At 44.0% G+C, this 14,052-nt stretch overlaps 1 protein-coding gene across 1 annotated transcript in view; it reads left to right on the top strand.

Moving 5' to 3' along the window:
* The first annotated feature begins 5,074 nt into the window (after window positions 1-5,074).
* Window positions 5,075-14,052, top strand: part of MAST4 (microtubule associated serine/threonine kinase family member 4) — a 272,663-nt gene continuing 263,685 nt past the window's right edge. The window contains exon 1 of the mRNA XM_040580146.1: window positions 5,075-5,329. Within this exon, the coding sequence (XP_040436080.1) occupies window positions 5,105-5,329 (225 nt within the window). The 5' untranslated portion in view covers window positions 5,075-5,104. The remainder of the gene's footprint in view (window positions 5,330-14,052) is intronic.

Raw genomic sequence — 14,052 nt, 5'->3', positions numbered from 1 at the left:
CCTCTTCTGTCTGCTCTTTGTAAGAGCTCATAACTGGGCACTAAGATACTGCATGGTAAAATAAGAAATTATCATCCTCTTCCTGTTTCTCCAGTCACATCACAGCGAAGAAACAGTGATAACCTTTGATAAAATGTTTTGTGAGAAGCAAGAGTTTTTCCATAATTTGTTGAGAGTCAAAATACTGACTTTGAATTTTTTATAGAAAAAATATCTTATGAAGAGACTGTTTAGTTTGGGAACAGAGCTCTCAAAATGAGTAAGATTCCCATTGTACGCCAGTAGATAACAGGCCTGTGCCAAGCTTGCACTGCTCTTCCCTGCTGTGGGCACATTGTGTACGCCCCTGATACACAGATGTTGGGAAGGTGAGGGAGAATTTGTGGAAGGCTCATAGCTGAAGGTTTCAGCTGGGATAGAGTTAATTTTCTGTTGGTAGTTAGTACAGCGCTGTGTTTTGGCTCTGATGTAAGAACAACGTTGCTGGCACACTGATGGTTTTAGCTGTTGCTGGGTGATGGTTATACCAAGTCAAGGACTTTTCAGTTCCTTGTGCCCTGCCGGCCAGCGGGCTGGAGGGGCACGGGAAACTGGGAGGGGACACAGCCAGGACAGGTGACCCAAGCTAGCCAAAGGGACATTCCATACCATATGACGTCATGCTGAGTATATAAACTGGGGGAAGAAGGCGGCAGGGGGGGACATTTGGCATTATGGCGTTTGTCTTCCCAAGTAACCGTTACGCGTGTCGCAGCCCGGCTTCCCTGGGGATGGCCGAACCCCTGCCTGCCCGTGGGGAGTGGGGAGTGAATTCTTCGTTTTGCTTGTGTGCGTGGCTTTTGCTTTATTGTTCTTATCTCAACCCTTGATTTTTACATTCCTTTCTGATCCTCCTCCCCACCCAGAGGTTTCCTCCAAGTGTGATTTTCTGGAGGTCTCCTGACAGTGATTCATGCAGTGTTCATGCAGCTCCCCAAGTGCCAGTAATCAGGAAAAGTGTTTTTAGCAATTATGCTGTGCTGATCACATCATCTCTGCCCAACAAGATGGTGGCACTACCTGGTCTTCATAAAAGCACCTGCTGCAGTAGAGGCCTATACAAGCTGTTTTTCCTCCCCTGGCAGGGACTGGTACATCTAGTAACATATTCATTTAGTAGATGATATATTTTTCTCAGGTTTATTACATGTTCCACTGACTTGAATAGGATATTTCTGTTCATGCATATACCTATTGTTGCTAGGATTTATAATGTAACATGACCAGCCTGTTAATGCCTTTTGAGATGATCTGAAGCTAATCAGCTTGTTCAAATGCCCTTGCTTCATGCTCCGCAAGTGCTATGGAAAACAAATTGTGCTTCACATTAATTGTCAAAAAAGCTCTTTAATGGTGAGAGAGAGGCTCTTGGGAAGGAATGAAGTGGGTGGGTTCTGCTTACTCTGAAGTAGGAAATTCATCCTATCTTAAGGCATAAGATGACCCTCAGAGAGAAGAAGAAAGGACCTCCAAACCATGCTGTATGTTTGGTGGGGCCTGCCACAGCCCAGAGATAAGAGTTGCCATGATGTGTATTTTTACCCACTTCCAACCTACCCCTGCAGCTGTTATTTGTGGGTGTTCCTGCCACTAACACCAGTGGTTTGCACCTCACCAGATACAAGGTTTTAAATTCCTGATCTTTGATATTCCTTGAAAGCAAGCATTTAGAGATAAAGCACATCAGGTAAAAATTTAAGGTGGTCTTCATAGCACTTTAACAGGTATTTTCAATAGATCCTTCTTCCTAAGAACTCCGATTCTAGAGTTTACTGCTAGAGCTGGGAGGAGCACTCAGAAATACAAGCTCTTGTTTGCCTATTTTCTGCTAGTACTTCAGGTAGACAGTTTTTTTTTCCCAGAGGTGAGGCAGAAATGTGTGTGAATGAACCACCTCTTACAAAGGCAGTGTGCTAATGAAACATTTATACACCACCAGTGCAAAAGCCTGGAATTAAAAATTTAAAGGCCTATTCATATTACAATTTGCATTCAGGATTGGCACTAATTGGCAATACTGTTGGCAGTCTCAACAGGGAGGACGAGAACTGAGTAAGCATGGAGACTTATTCATCCAAAGAAGTGGTTGTTCCAGGTCAGACTTAATGCACATTTTACTATGTAGAAAGGGAAGCAGAGCGCTGTTGTTGCCTGTAGTGTAACTGCATTGTTTGGAGAGCCTTGCATTTCCCAGGTCTCTCAGTCTTGCCTAGGGATTTTCTCAGATGCTAACCCACTACCTGGGTCTTGAAAACTGCTTCTTGCACATGTGGACTTTTGCCTAAATATGCAGAATCAAAGTGGAAAACAATTATTCTAAGCAGTATAAAAAAGAATGAGGTAGGGTGACAGAACGAGGGGTAATAGCTTTAAAATGAAAGATGGTAGATTTAGATATTAGGAAGAAATTTTTTATTGTGAGGGTGGTGAGACTCTGGAACAGGTTGCCCAGAGAAGCTGTGGGTGCCCCATCCCTGGCAGTGCTCAAGGCCAGGCTGGATGGGGCTTGGAGCAACCTGGGCTAGTGGAAGGTGTCCCAGCCCACGGCAGGGGGGTTGGAACTAGATGGTCTTTAAGGTCTCTTCCAACCCAAGACATTCTATAATTCTATGAATTTAATGCAACACTACCTAGTTCAAAAAGGCAATGAAGACAACTAATGTCATAAAACTGACGCAATAGCTACTACGAAACTCTGCTTTTTGCATTTGACTGATTTTGCTTATATTTGTGATGAAGTGCAAGCAACAGCACTTTTCCCATCATGGAAAATGATGTAAACTTCTATCTTTGTTGCTTTTAGCTTTAGCTCCCTTTTAGCAACTATAGGCAGCATAGCACCCCTCTTCTGTTTGTGTAAAATAATCTTAGCATGTGGTCTGGCACAGTCTATAGTCTAGAGCACAACAATACTGTCAGTTGTCTTCTGTAACTCTGGGGTGATAAAAAAAGTATCTTGGGTGCCTTCTCAGATTTCAATTTACGGCATAAATTAGAGCAGTTCAGTCGCTATTCTAATATATGCCTTGCTGCCCCCAGATTACAGAGGCTGTTCTGGCAGCTGATGATAACTGACGTGTGGAAGTGGTTTGGCTAAGCTCTGTGTTTCCCAGTCTCATCTCAGGCAATAAGAGAAAGAAAGGAAGTGACAGAGACCTGCAGTGTTGCTTTTTACCACCTGGCAATTTTCTTACACATTGCAAATTCCCAGGTAGGAAATTAAAGCCAGTTCTGCTGGGATAATGTCGCTAAACCAGAGGCAGAATCTGACTGGAGGAGGTTTGGCTTTAATACTCAGGAATCAAGAGTAAGTCCAGGTTTTGGAGATCCAAGAGCTTGTGTGCAGGAGCTGGAGCACTGAGGAGGAACTCTTTTCTCTGATTAGTTAAAATTGTTATAGTTAGGTTTGGAGTAGTATATGTGTACAATTAATTTAATCAAAATTAGTTTCTGTGTTTCTGCATATATCTCATGTTTCCTTATCATTAAATGCTGGTATAGGCAAATTTCTGGGTCAAATTATGTCCCTAGTGACTACTGTAATTCTCTTCCCCAATAAATTACCTTCTAGGCATTTTAAGTGCTTGATCTAAGTACTGACAAGAAGCCACAGAGAACTATCAGCATTGTTACAACCTAATACCCAGCCTTCATGACTTGTTCAAAGCAGAGGGCTGAGATTTAGAGAATTTTATATAGTTATTTTTCCTTCCACTATTAATCTGATAATCCATATAGTCATTGTAACATTTAAAATGGAAAGTTTTTTCCATGTACCATCTGGGAATACTGGATGAACTGGTCGAATTACAAATCTGATAAAGGGGAGACTTGCATTGTGGTTCCTACTTTCATTGTATACATACTGTGTTAATTAGAGCACATCAGTAACTGGTCTGCACTCACATTCCTTTTTCTATAAAATGGAGATCATATCTGCTCTGTAGTGATGCAGTGGGCCTTTACTCATTACCAAGGCACTTAATCTGTTTTGATTCCACAATTGGGTTAGCCTAGGGGACCCTGGGCTGTACAAGCATAAGCAAATAAGGCTCTTGTGTATATAGGTATATATTTATATGCATTACTAGTACCTTAGATTAGGACCTATGGTATCATTATAGACGCCTCAGGACAACAACAAAAACAAAAACCAACAAAAAAAGTATTTTCAAGAGACTACTTAAAAAGAATTATGTTAAAATTTGTCAGGACAACTAGGTTTAAAAGCCATTTAAGTCCTTGAAGGTTAAGTTGTCTAGGAGGATTCCCAAAAGCCTTCAGGTGCCGAACTCCCGTGTTCTGCTATGGTTTCAGTGCCTCTGACGGCCTGACCAGAAATCCCGGCGTCGATGCCCGGTCCCAAAGTCAAACGCCCAAAGGGACTTTGTTTGCTGCAAGGTCGTAACTGGCGCCTGTAGGCTCCCTCAAACGACACGGGGCTGGCAGAGCCGCTGCGACGAACTGCTGATCGCTCCTTCCGAGGGAAGAGAGGGGCGCGGGAAAGCCTATTGTCACCGGAGGTGGCTGCCCCTACCCAGCGCGGCGCCGCCGCCCCGCCCCGCCGCCCCGCCGGCTCGCTGCGCGCCCCCGCCGCCGAGGCGCACCCTGCGCAGCCCGGCCGGCCTCGGGCTCTGGCGGCCGCCTCTGCCCTCTCCGCACCGCGGGCCAGCGGCGGGACCGGGCTGCGGCGGGTGGGGACCGACAGCCCCGGGACATCGCGGCTTCGCCCCTGCTTCCGCCGGCGGCGCGGGGCAGCGTGAGGGACCCCTCGGCCCCCGCCCTCGCCCGCCGCTGCCCGCTCCGCCCAGAAAGCGCGGCGGCCCCTCCCCGCCCCGTTACCTGCCACCCGCCCGCAGCGCTCCGCGCCGCCGCGCCGTGCCCGCCCCCCTGCGCCATTGGTCCCGCCGCCCCGGCCCGGCCCGGCCCGGCCCGGCCCCGCCCCGCCTCGCCTCGCCCCGCCCCGCCCGCCGGCGCTGCCCGCCGGCACCGGCCCGGGGAGAGCGGCCGCCGCGAGGCTGCGCGCTGCGGGGCATGCGAGCGGCGCCGCTTGGAGCCCCCGGCCATGGCTGACAAAGTTTCGGCGGCCCCGGAGCGGCCGCGGGGTGCCGGCCACGTCGGCTCGTCTTGCTCCGGCTCCTCCTCCGGCTCGGAAACTCTCTCCGAGGAAGGGGAGCCCGGAGGCGGCGGGGTGGCGGCGGCCCCCGGCGGGGCGGCGGCGAGGCGGCTGCGGGCGAGCCCCGGCGGGCGGGCGGAGGACGGCGCCTCGCTGGACGAGCGGGATGAGGAGGTGCGTGGGGCCGGCGTGGCGGCGCACGCTGTCTCCCGCCCGCGGCGGCGAGCGGCTCCGTGCTCACCTGGGTACCGCCCCGTCGCGTCACCCCTCCGCTAAACCGCTGGCGTCGTTGCTTCTGCGCCCGCGGCTCTTTCCCTTTCTGGCTGCCCGTGTTGAGGGTTGGGAGGTTTTGTGTGGAGCGGGTATGGTTTTTTTGTTTTAAGAAATCATGTTTTTTCTAGTGCGTCACCTTTGGGTAGCGTTGCTGTAAAGCAAACTCTTCAGTGTCAGATGGAAGGGATGGGCAAGCCCGTAAACTACAGTAATCCTCTTGGGAGAGCTAATGACAGGCAGTGGATTATGGAGGAGCTCTGTGGCTGATAGATCCGTAGCGTGATACGCGGATACGCGTGTTGTTCCCTCCCTTCTTGATCTAGCTGCAATACCTTCTAACGGCACTTAAACCCCCCCCCCCCCCCCCCCCCCGTTACAGTAGAGTGACTCTTTTGTATCTGAAACTGACTCACCCCCGGCCCCTCGTTGCGTTGCACGGTTTGCAGCCCTTTCAGGTATTTCTTGATGTGATCCCCAAACCAAGCATGTTTTTTTGTCTGTCTGCTGCTTTACTTTGCCTGCTCTGCACATAATCACTTGTGCGCCGTAGTGGAGTAGGCTGACTTGTCTTTTGTTGTGATCAACTTTTAAATTTGCTCTTAGGTGCTGTTTCTTTATTCTGTGCCTTTACGCAGCTGGATGTGTAAGGGCTTTTTTGGGAAACCCTGACATTTTTAAAGGAGTATCTGCAAAGCACTGGCTGAAGTTATTTCCAACTAGTTAAGTTGTGGTTGTAGGGAATGTTTCCCTCCACAGTAATGGCTGTTTATATAGCTCCTGGTTTCCTCTGCATTCACTGATGCCTTCTCTGTTGAACTGATACAACTGTAGGACAGCATGGCGAACTGGGTCTAAGTGTACCTTTGTCTGTCCCCTCCTTTTCTTTAAATACTCAAACTTAGACCAGATTCCTAGTTTGTTTCAACTGCATGAGCCCACAAAGGGTGGAATGTATTTATGGTGAAGTGCATTTATGGTTGTAGTAGAACAAATGTAGATATATCCACACAGTAATTTTTGTTAAGAGATGTAAACTTGATTTATTTGCTGAAATGAACTGAGTAGCAGCTCTGTAGCTGCTGTTAGCATGGTGCTCACTGGTAGGTAATTAATATATCCTGCTTCTTGGCAGGTCTTGTGGGTTGGGGGCTGTGCTTACCACAGCCGTGTGGTGTCTTGTTGGTTTGGTGCTCAGTTGGTAAGTTTGCAGAATACTCTGTAGAAATATACAAAAGCTGTCTGTTCAGTTAACTGGTCTGCCAGTGGCTGTGAGTTCAGCTAACTTCTGGTGAAGGCTGGTTATTTCTGTGTGTGCTTTGGAAAGGAATTAACAGGCAACTTTTGAGTTAACAGTGTAGGAAAGGTAAGCCCAAAAGAAGGTAGCGTTGCATTAGCTGGAATTTTTGAATTCTACATGGGCAATCTGATAACTCACCTGCAGTGAGTAATGCTAGAAGATAGCAGCATAAACTCATTTTAATGTAGTGGGAAAGGTTGCTTAGAATATGTATAGCCTTCTCCCTTCCCCTTTATTCCCCTGTGCTAGATTCCTCTATTATCTGAAACCTGTCTTTTTTTTGTCTGTGTTTTTTGTGCTTTGATTTTGCCCATCTTTCCATTGTGGTGTAGTCAGCGCTTGCAGCTGAATTCCTACCTACCTGCAGAGCTGCCTGACAAATCCACCTGTATCTTGTGCAATGATACTGCGATGCATTAAAGTGTGGAAATAAATGCATGCATGTTAATTTAAAATTGAGGGAGCATCTATGTTACTGGCATGCTGAAACCTTTAAGGGTAGTGGAAAAAGGCAAGACTGAGGTCCATGATGAAGGTACAGATGATTTCAGGCTTTATGTGCTGCCTACCTAAAGCGTAACATTGAGAGAAGTGCTTGAAGATACCATTTTCACATTGACATCCTGTCTTAATTACTGTCAAATAATGAAAATTATCTTTTCTGCAATGTTCTGTTTCTGAGTTCTTTTGGTTTTGTGGATCCCCAGTGTGTTATCCTGCTCTTCCAGGTTTTATTTCTCCTTTTGCCCTGTCCTTGTTCCTGTTGCCAACATAGCAGAATTGAATCTGTTGTCACAGCTGTTCAGCATCCTTTAGACAGCAGTGAAACAGATTGTCCTGATACCTGTCTTGCTGATACTTAAGCTGTCAGTAAATTCTTCAAAGCCATGACTCAGTATTTTCAAACTAAGTCTATGAGTGGGTAATTAGAAAACAGGCATATTTTCCCATATGTGTTTTTACTTCGTGTGGTATTCCAGTAGAACTGTTCATTCTCCTGTGACACTGTATATTAACTACTTGACAACTCTGATCTTGTCTCCTCTTAGACTTCTTCTTTAGACTAAACAACTCCAGTGGCTTTAATCTTTCTTTATAGAATGTGTTTCCAGACATCTGACCTTTCTCATTGCTGTCTTGTGGACTCTTTCCAGCTGGTCACATCTGTCTTGAAGCATGACATCAAAACCCAGAATGCCATACTCAGATTTAGACCTTGCCAGAGCTGACTAGAACAGAAACATTACTTCAGAGGTGTCTGAAGCAGTGTTACTGTTTGCATGCCCAGACTCCTCATTTGCACTTTGAGGTCCATTAGAAGTTTTGTCTCTTGAAAAACTAGTCAACATTTCTATTTTACCAAAAAGAATGGTTTGTCTCCCCAGCTCAGTGGAGGAAACTTAATGCTGTCACTTAGAGTAGGGCTGCTTCTTTTCTGTCCAGAAATGAAATAGTAGAAATGAAAACTTGGTAACTTGTCTTGTGAGTATCAAATCTGAAAAAGTTAATTCATAAAGATGAATGGGGACAGGAGAGGTGGGAAGAGAAAGTACATCACTCCTTTGGTTTTTTTTGTCCTGTTATTATTACTTCAGCCAACTAAGGTGTTCCATAAACACCTTAAAAAAATTACAAAATAAGCAAAGAAAATCAGTCTCTCATTTCATGTAATCAAGAACAAAGGATAGTTTACAAGATTATTGCCATCAGTTACTAAAGAGTTTATTAAATATGGCTTTACTTTCATGTGGGAAGTGCTTTACTTCTGGAACATCCCTGCATTGTAGTGCTGGGGATAGCAAACACCTGAAACTCAAATGAATTCAAGCAGATTATTTGCCTGTGCTCTTGTGAGGCAAGCGGCTAACTGCTGACAGAAGCATGGTGAAGGGCACTCAAGGCAAAGACTACACAGAGGATGGCTCACCACTTCCTAACACAGCGTGGTGGCTTAGTTTTCTTAAGGATTATTCTGCATTCTCTTGAGAACTCTTTGTTGGAAAGAGTGTCTTCCAGACTGTGAAATCAAGGAGTCAAGAAAACGGCATGTTTTCTGTTGTAATTTGGCTGCCTCCACAGTATGTGGGTAGTCAATACCAGACTGGGATGATGAAGAAAGGGACAAATGAAAAAAAAAACCCAGGATTTTCCCATTTTCCTTTCTGTTGCATTTCTATCTTCTCTACAATAGTCTTCCTTTTGGCAGAAAAAGTGAGTGTGAATAGGAAACATGTTTTATGAGGTTTATTGAGGCAAATGATGCCAAATGTCATTGGCTGCGTTACTTTCTCTTATTCAAAATGTTTTACAGTCTTTCAGTTGGGCATAGGATATGCTTTTATTTTTATTTTTTTTGATGGTGCCTTATAAATCTTAATCAGTGTTTTACAGGCCAAAGGAGAGCTTGCTTGAGTTAATTTTGTTTCTTTTAAAAAGAGGATGAAGGCAAGTTATGGATTCCTTGCCTACATCAGTAATCTCAAAGATTTTGAGATTACACTAAATTGTGTGTCTTGGAGTTGTCTGTCTCTGTCAGCTGACCTACTGAAGGAGCTTATCTTTCTGGAAACCTTGTCACCTTAACTGCAATTATGCAGTGCTTACTAGAGTGGAGTGGCAACCCAGGGAGGATGAGTAGTCTTTCAGACAGAATACTACTTTGTTATATAGCACAGCTGTCTTGGTCTGAAATGGATCCAAAAGCTTCCGAAACTGCCATTGTCTTCTGAATTGCCGTAGTGAGTCCTCTTCATTATTTTACATACTTTGAAAAAAACAAACCTGCGCTCAAACAAAAGCACTTACAAAAAAAAAAAAAAGGAGGGGGGGAGATACGGTATTTTGTTCTGAAATAATTTCAGTTCTTGCTCTGCAAATGAAATGTTTGGCACTGGAGTGGCTATCAGAGTTGATAAGAGTTGATCCTGTGTTGGAAAGATGATGAGCAACATGAAAAGACAGATTTTCTCATGAAGAATGTCAATTGACCTTTGAAGTTGATTATTCTACATTCTCCATTCTCCTATTCTAGTTGATGCGTGTCATTTATTAAAAAAATCACTGCACAGAGTAAGAAGTACAAAAGCTTTTTCTGTTGATGCTAACTCTTTGCCTGAATCTGCCTTCTTGCTGCTTATGTGGTAATCTGTTGTGGCTTCAGGAGGACTGTATGCTGAGAATTAATTACTGGGAAGCCCAAGTTTCTGTCATGAAACCACTCATAGCATGGTAAAGGCGGTGGTAAAGAATGTATTGCTCTAAAAGCTGCTCTTTCACACAGTTGTCCTTACGTGTGTCCACTAGACAGCTACAGTACCCTCCAGCATTACAGACTGTCTGCCAGATCTTCCACCCCAGCAAAACTTTAGTGCAGCTGGGGGGAAGAGTAGAAATAAAAGTACTTTGGGATAAAGTAAGGAAAGAGTATGTCAAAGCAATAGCACCATTTACATCCATATGTGATGGAGATGGTGGTAGTTCTGTCAAAATGTCACTATGACCTAACTAGCAGTAATGTTCTTGCTACATTTCTCTTTCCCCTCCTGCTTGTCCTGTGAAGTACCAACCATGGGACATCCTTAGACCATGTGGGAGATACAATAGATTTTTCTTTTCGTTGTTTCAAACTTTCTTGTCTCTGACAGGGATGGATCGTTTCCTGTTGTAGCACTCCCCAATGTTACAGATGCCTGAAGATGAAGTGCCTGATTGCTATAGTGTGATGCTTAGATCATACTAAGGAATAGTAGTGCAGTCAAGATGTGTACTTGTTGTGGTTTAACCCCGGCTAGCAGCCAAGCGCCACGAAGCCAGTTACTCACTCCCCCTCACTCAGAGGGATGGAGAAGAAAATCAGAAAAGGAATGTAAAAGTTAAGGGTTGAGATAAGAACAGTTTAATAATTTAAAAAGAATAAAGAGGTAAGAACAACAATAATAACAATAATAATAATAGCAAAAGCGGAAAGGTGGGAAAAAAGGGTAAAGCAAAAGCCATGCCCGCAAGCAAAGCAAAGCCAGGGATCCATTCACCACTCCCCACGGGCAGGCAGGGGTTCGGCCATCCCCAGGGAAGCCGGGCTCCGACACGCGTAACGGTTACTCGGGAAGGGAAACGCCATAATGCCAAATGTCCCCCCCTGCCGCCTTCTTCCCCCAGTTTATATACTCAGCATGACGTCATATGGTATGGAATGTCCCTTTGGCTAGCTTGGGTTACCTGTCCTGGCTGTGTCCCCTCCCAGTTTCCCGTGCCCCTCCAGCCCTCTGGCCGGCAGGGCCCAGGGAACTTGAAAAGTCCTTGACTTGGTATAACCATCACTCAGCAACAACTGAAACCATCAGTGTGGCATCAACATTGTTCTTACATCAGAGCCAAAACACAGCGCTGCACCAGCTACTAAGAAGAAAATTAACTCTGCCCCTGCTGAAACCAGGACAAACAGTAAAGTTGAAATGAGGCAGTCTTGTCTGCAGAGGTGTTGGAAGTGGCTGTTGGTGTTGGTTACCAAATAAACCTAGCTTTTCTGTCAGAATATGGAGTGGGTCCATAAGTGATCTGTTATTTGCAGTAGGTATGCAATCACATTGCTGCCCTTTTGGGAAGAGCTGTGCATCATTTCTTTAAGGAACAGTATTTGTAGAAGGTCCCTTAAGTTAACATGTAAAATGTTTTTCTAGTTTTTTGCCCCCCTTTGAAGTTCCTGAATGTATATAGGGAAGTGGGTCCTGCTGCCGCTGAGGACTGTAGAGCTGAATATAAGTGAGTTCAGGTATGGAGTTTCAACAGCTATACTTGTAGTGCTACAAGGTATGCGTATCTGTTAGTGGTCATCTCAGAAGAAGAAAAATCTGTCATTTGAAAACTGGTAAGTGTAAACAGTAACATTGATACTGATTCTATAATAGACTTACATTTGAACTGTGTGCCAAATGAACCTAAAGTGGTTTACCATGTGGAGAGGTAAGGCTGTTGAGTTTTGTTTAGGAAGAAGATAAAGTAAGTCTATGGATAAGATGGAATACTTAAAAGAGAGCTTGAAAAAACTGGATTATGTCATGATCTATTCTCCCAGTTACTGCTGCAGCTGCAGCCTCACTGCTGCCTGTTTGTTCATCTAGGCAGAGTTGTACCTTCTTTTTCTACTATGAGGGAACAAGGTAAGGTTAGTAAAATGGAGTCAGTTACAGAAGTCTTTAAAAATCAGTATTTATAGTGTACCCTTTTATTTCAACAAATATTTTTGTAAAAATAACGTGGAATTTGTCAAAGGTGGGCAAGTGTCTTAAGAGTTGGAGTATGTGGCAGAGGAACATAGCATCAATTAAAACTTGTTTTTACAGTATTTTTAGCTTTATGAAGTAAGATTGCAAAGAAGCAGCCTTTAATAAGGTAAAAGTTGAGGGTCTGGCCATTTTGAGGCTGGTTTCACAGGTCTTCTAATTGCCAAGATTTTAAAACCTTTTGGTCATCTTCAATCAATCAGTCTCTTTAATGGATAATTATGTGTGAGTTTAGGATTTCAGTTGAATGGAGGCTGGAATCATGCCGTTATTTTTATAAGAAAGACTGAAAGTTCCAGAGCTAACTGGGGAAAGATTTTTTTTTTTTCTTCCGATAGATGCACTCTAATAGAGGCACAAGAAACACATCTGTTTTTCCAGTGTTCTGTCATTATAAAATGGGCTGTCTGCACAAGGGCAGGGGCAGGTTTGAAAGAATATTACTCTGGTAAGCTAAGGGACCTGTAGTGCAGGACCAGTGTTAAATTTATCAGTGGCGGTGTGCAGCATGCTGTCCTGAGGTTGTCCAGCTTGGCTTGATTCCACGTTTGTGTGGCATGATGGAATATATACAGCTGTAAAATCTGGAGTTGTGATTTGCTGCCTTAATTTTGTTAGTGTGTGCCTGGCTTTGGCCTCAGGTGCTTACTAGCATTGCTGATTGATCAGCTGTGTTATGGCCCTAGTATAGGTTTAAGACTGTACAGAATTGGTTTGTACAGGTGACTTTTTTCTCCCCTGTATTTTTAGTTTATTTTCCCCAAACTAGTTGTTCCTACTTTTCTATGTGGTGGGTTTTGCCTTAGTTCAGCCACCAATGCATGTTGCTTTGGAAGAATCATGTCAGGTCTTTTCTAAGCAATAAAATTGTTTTAACAAGGCTTCTGTTCCAGAGATGTGTGTTCAGTTGGATGCTAAAGTGAGATGTCTTTGTTTAAGAGATATTGTATAGGTGAAGAGGTTTTGCAAGTAAAGAGGTAGCCTGACTACTTAAAAACAGAAGGAAAAAAATTCAGTTGGCTTATTTATGCTGGCCTAACTTAATGATTTCCATGGAACACTGTTACTTTGCCTACAATGTCAGTAGTGTGTTCTTACATACCCATAAAGTTATCTTTGAGCAGAAGAAATGCTGGAGCTAGAAGATGTTTTGCTTTCAAACTGTTTAAAGCTGTATGCCTGTGTACTAGCAACCTGAAAAAAACAAAGCGTGGGAATCTGAAAAGAGATGTGTGTTTTGCTTGTGGTTTTGGGTTTGGGTTTTTTGTGTTAATTTTTGGACCTATCATGTCACTGTGCAATTACTTTCTAAGATGTGAATTAGTGTAACAGTTCTGTATTAGTCATTTCATTTGCTAAAATGCTGCCATGTATACAAGCCTTCTCATAGTGGCGTTCCACTTCTAGGGAAACCTTGTTCATTCTCCTCTAGTCTCATGATCTGGGTTAAAACACTTTCTGCTTTCTGTCTAGCCATGGGTTTGTGGTGTGTAGACCATGGAGGAATGCATCAATTATCAATATTAACAGTGCTACAAGAGGATGACACATTTTGAGTGCAAGTCAGTCAAGTTTTAGTACTTGGTATCAATACAGATACTGAAATCTATGCTGCTATTTTTTCCTCTGACAAGTTATGCTTTCATTGAAAATAGAGCATAGGAAACTATTAATAAAAATTAGCTGACAGCTGATAACTACTTTTCTTAAATTAATGCAGTTGAGGATGACTCCTGAGGAAGAGTCAGTTGATGTCTAAATGCGACATCCAAATTTTTTAGTGTTCCAGATAGCATAACCATCTTGTTGCTCTAAGGACACAGTGTTCTTGAGAGTAAGAATGGCATATGGTGAAAAGGTGTGTGCACTAAAAGTCCACTGCATGAATGGTATTATGCCCACTGTGCCCACCCCAAAAAATTACATTGGTGGGCGGCTCCTGCAAGAATCTGCTGAAGCAACCTTTGCTACTGCTGAGTACCAGTACTCTGGTACTGCTGCTATTTTGTATTTCAGTTACTTGAGGATTATTTACTATTGTCACT

Source organism: Falco naumanni, chromosome Z (genome assembly GCF_017639655.2).
Source record: "Falco naumanni isolate bFalNau1 chromosome Z, bFalNau1.pat, whole genome shotgun sequence".
NCBI lineage: Eukaryota > Metazoa > Chordata > Aves > Falconiformes > Falconidae > Falco > Falco naumanni.
The sequence above is the reverse complement of the archived record's forward strand: the minus strand, read 5'-3'. Positions and strand labels throughout refer to the sequence as shown.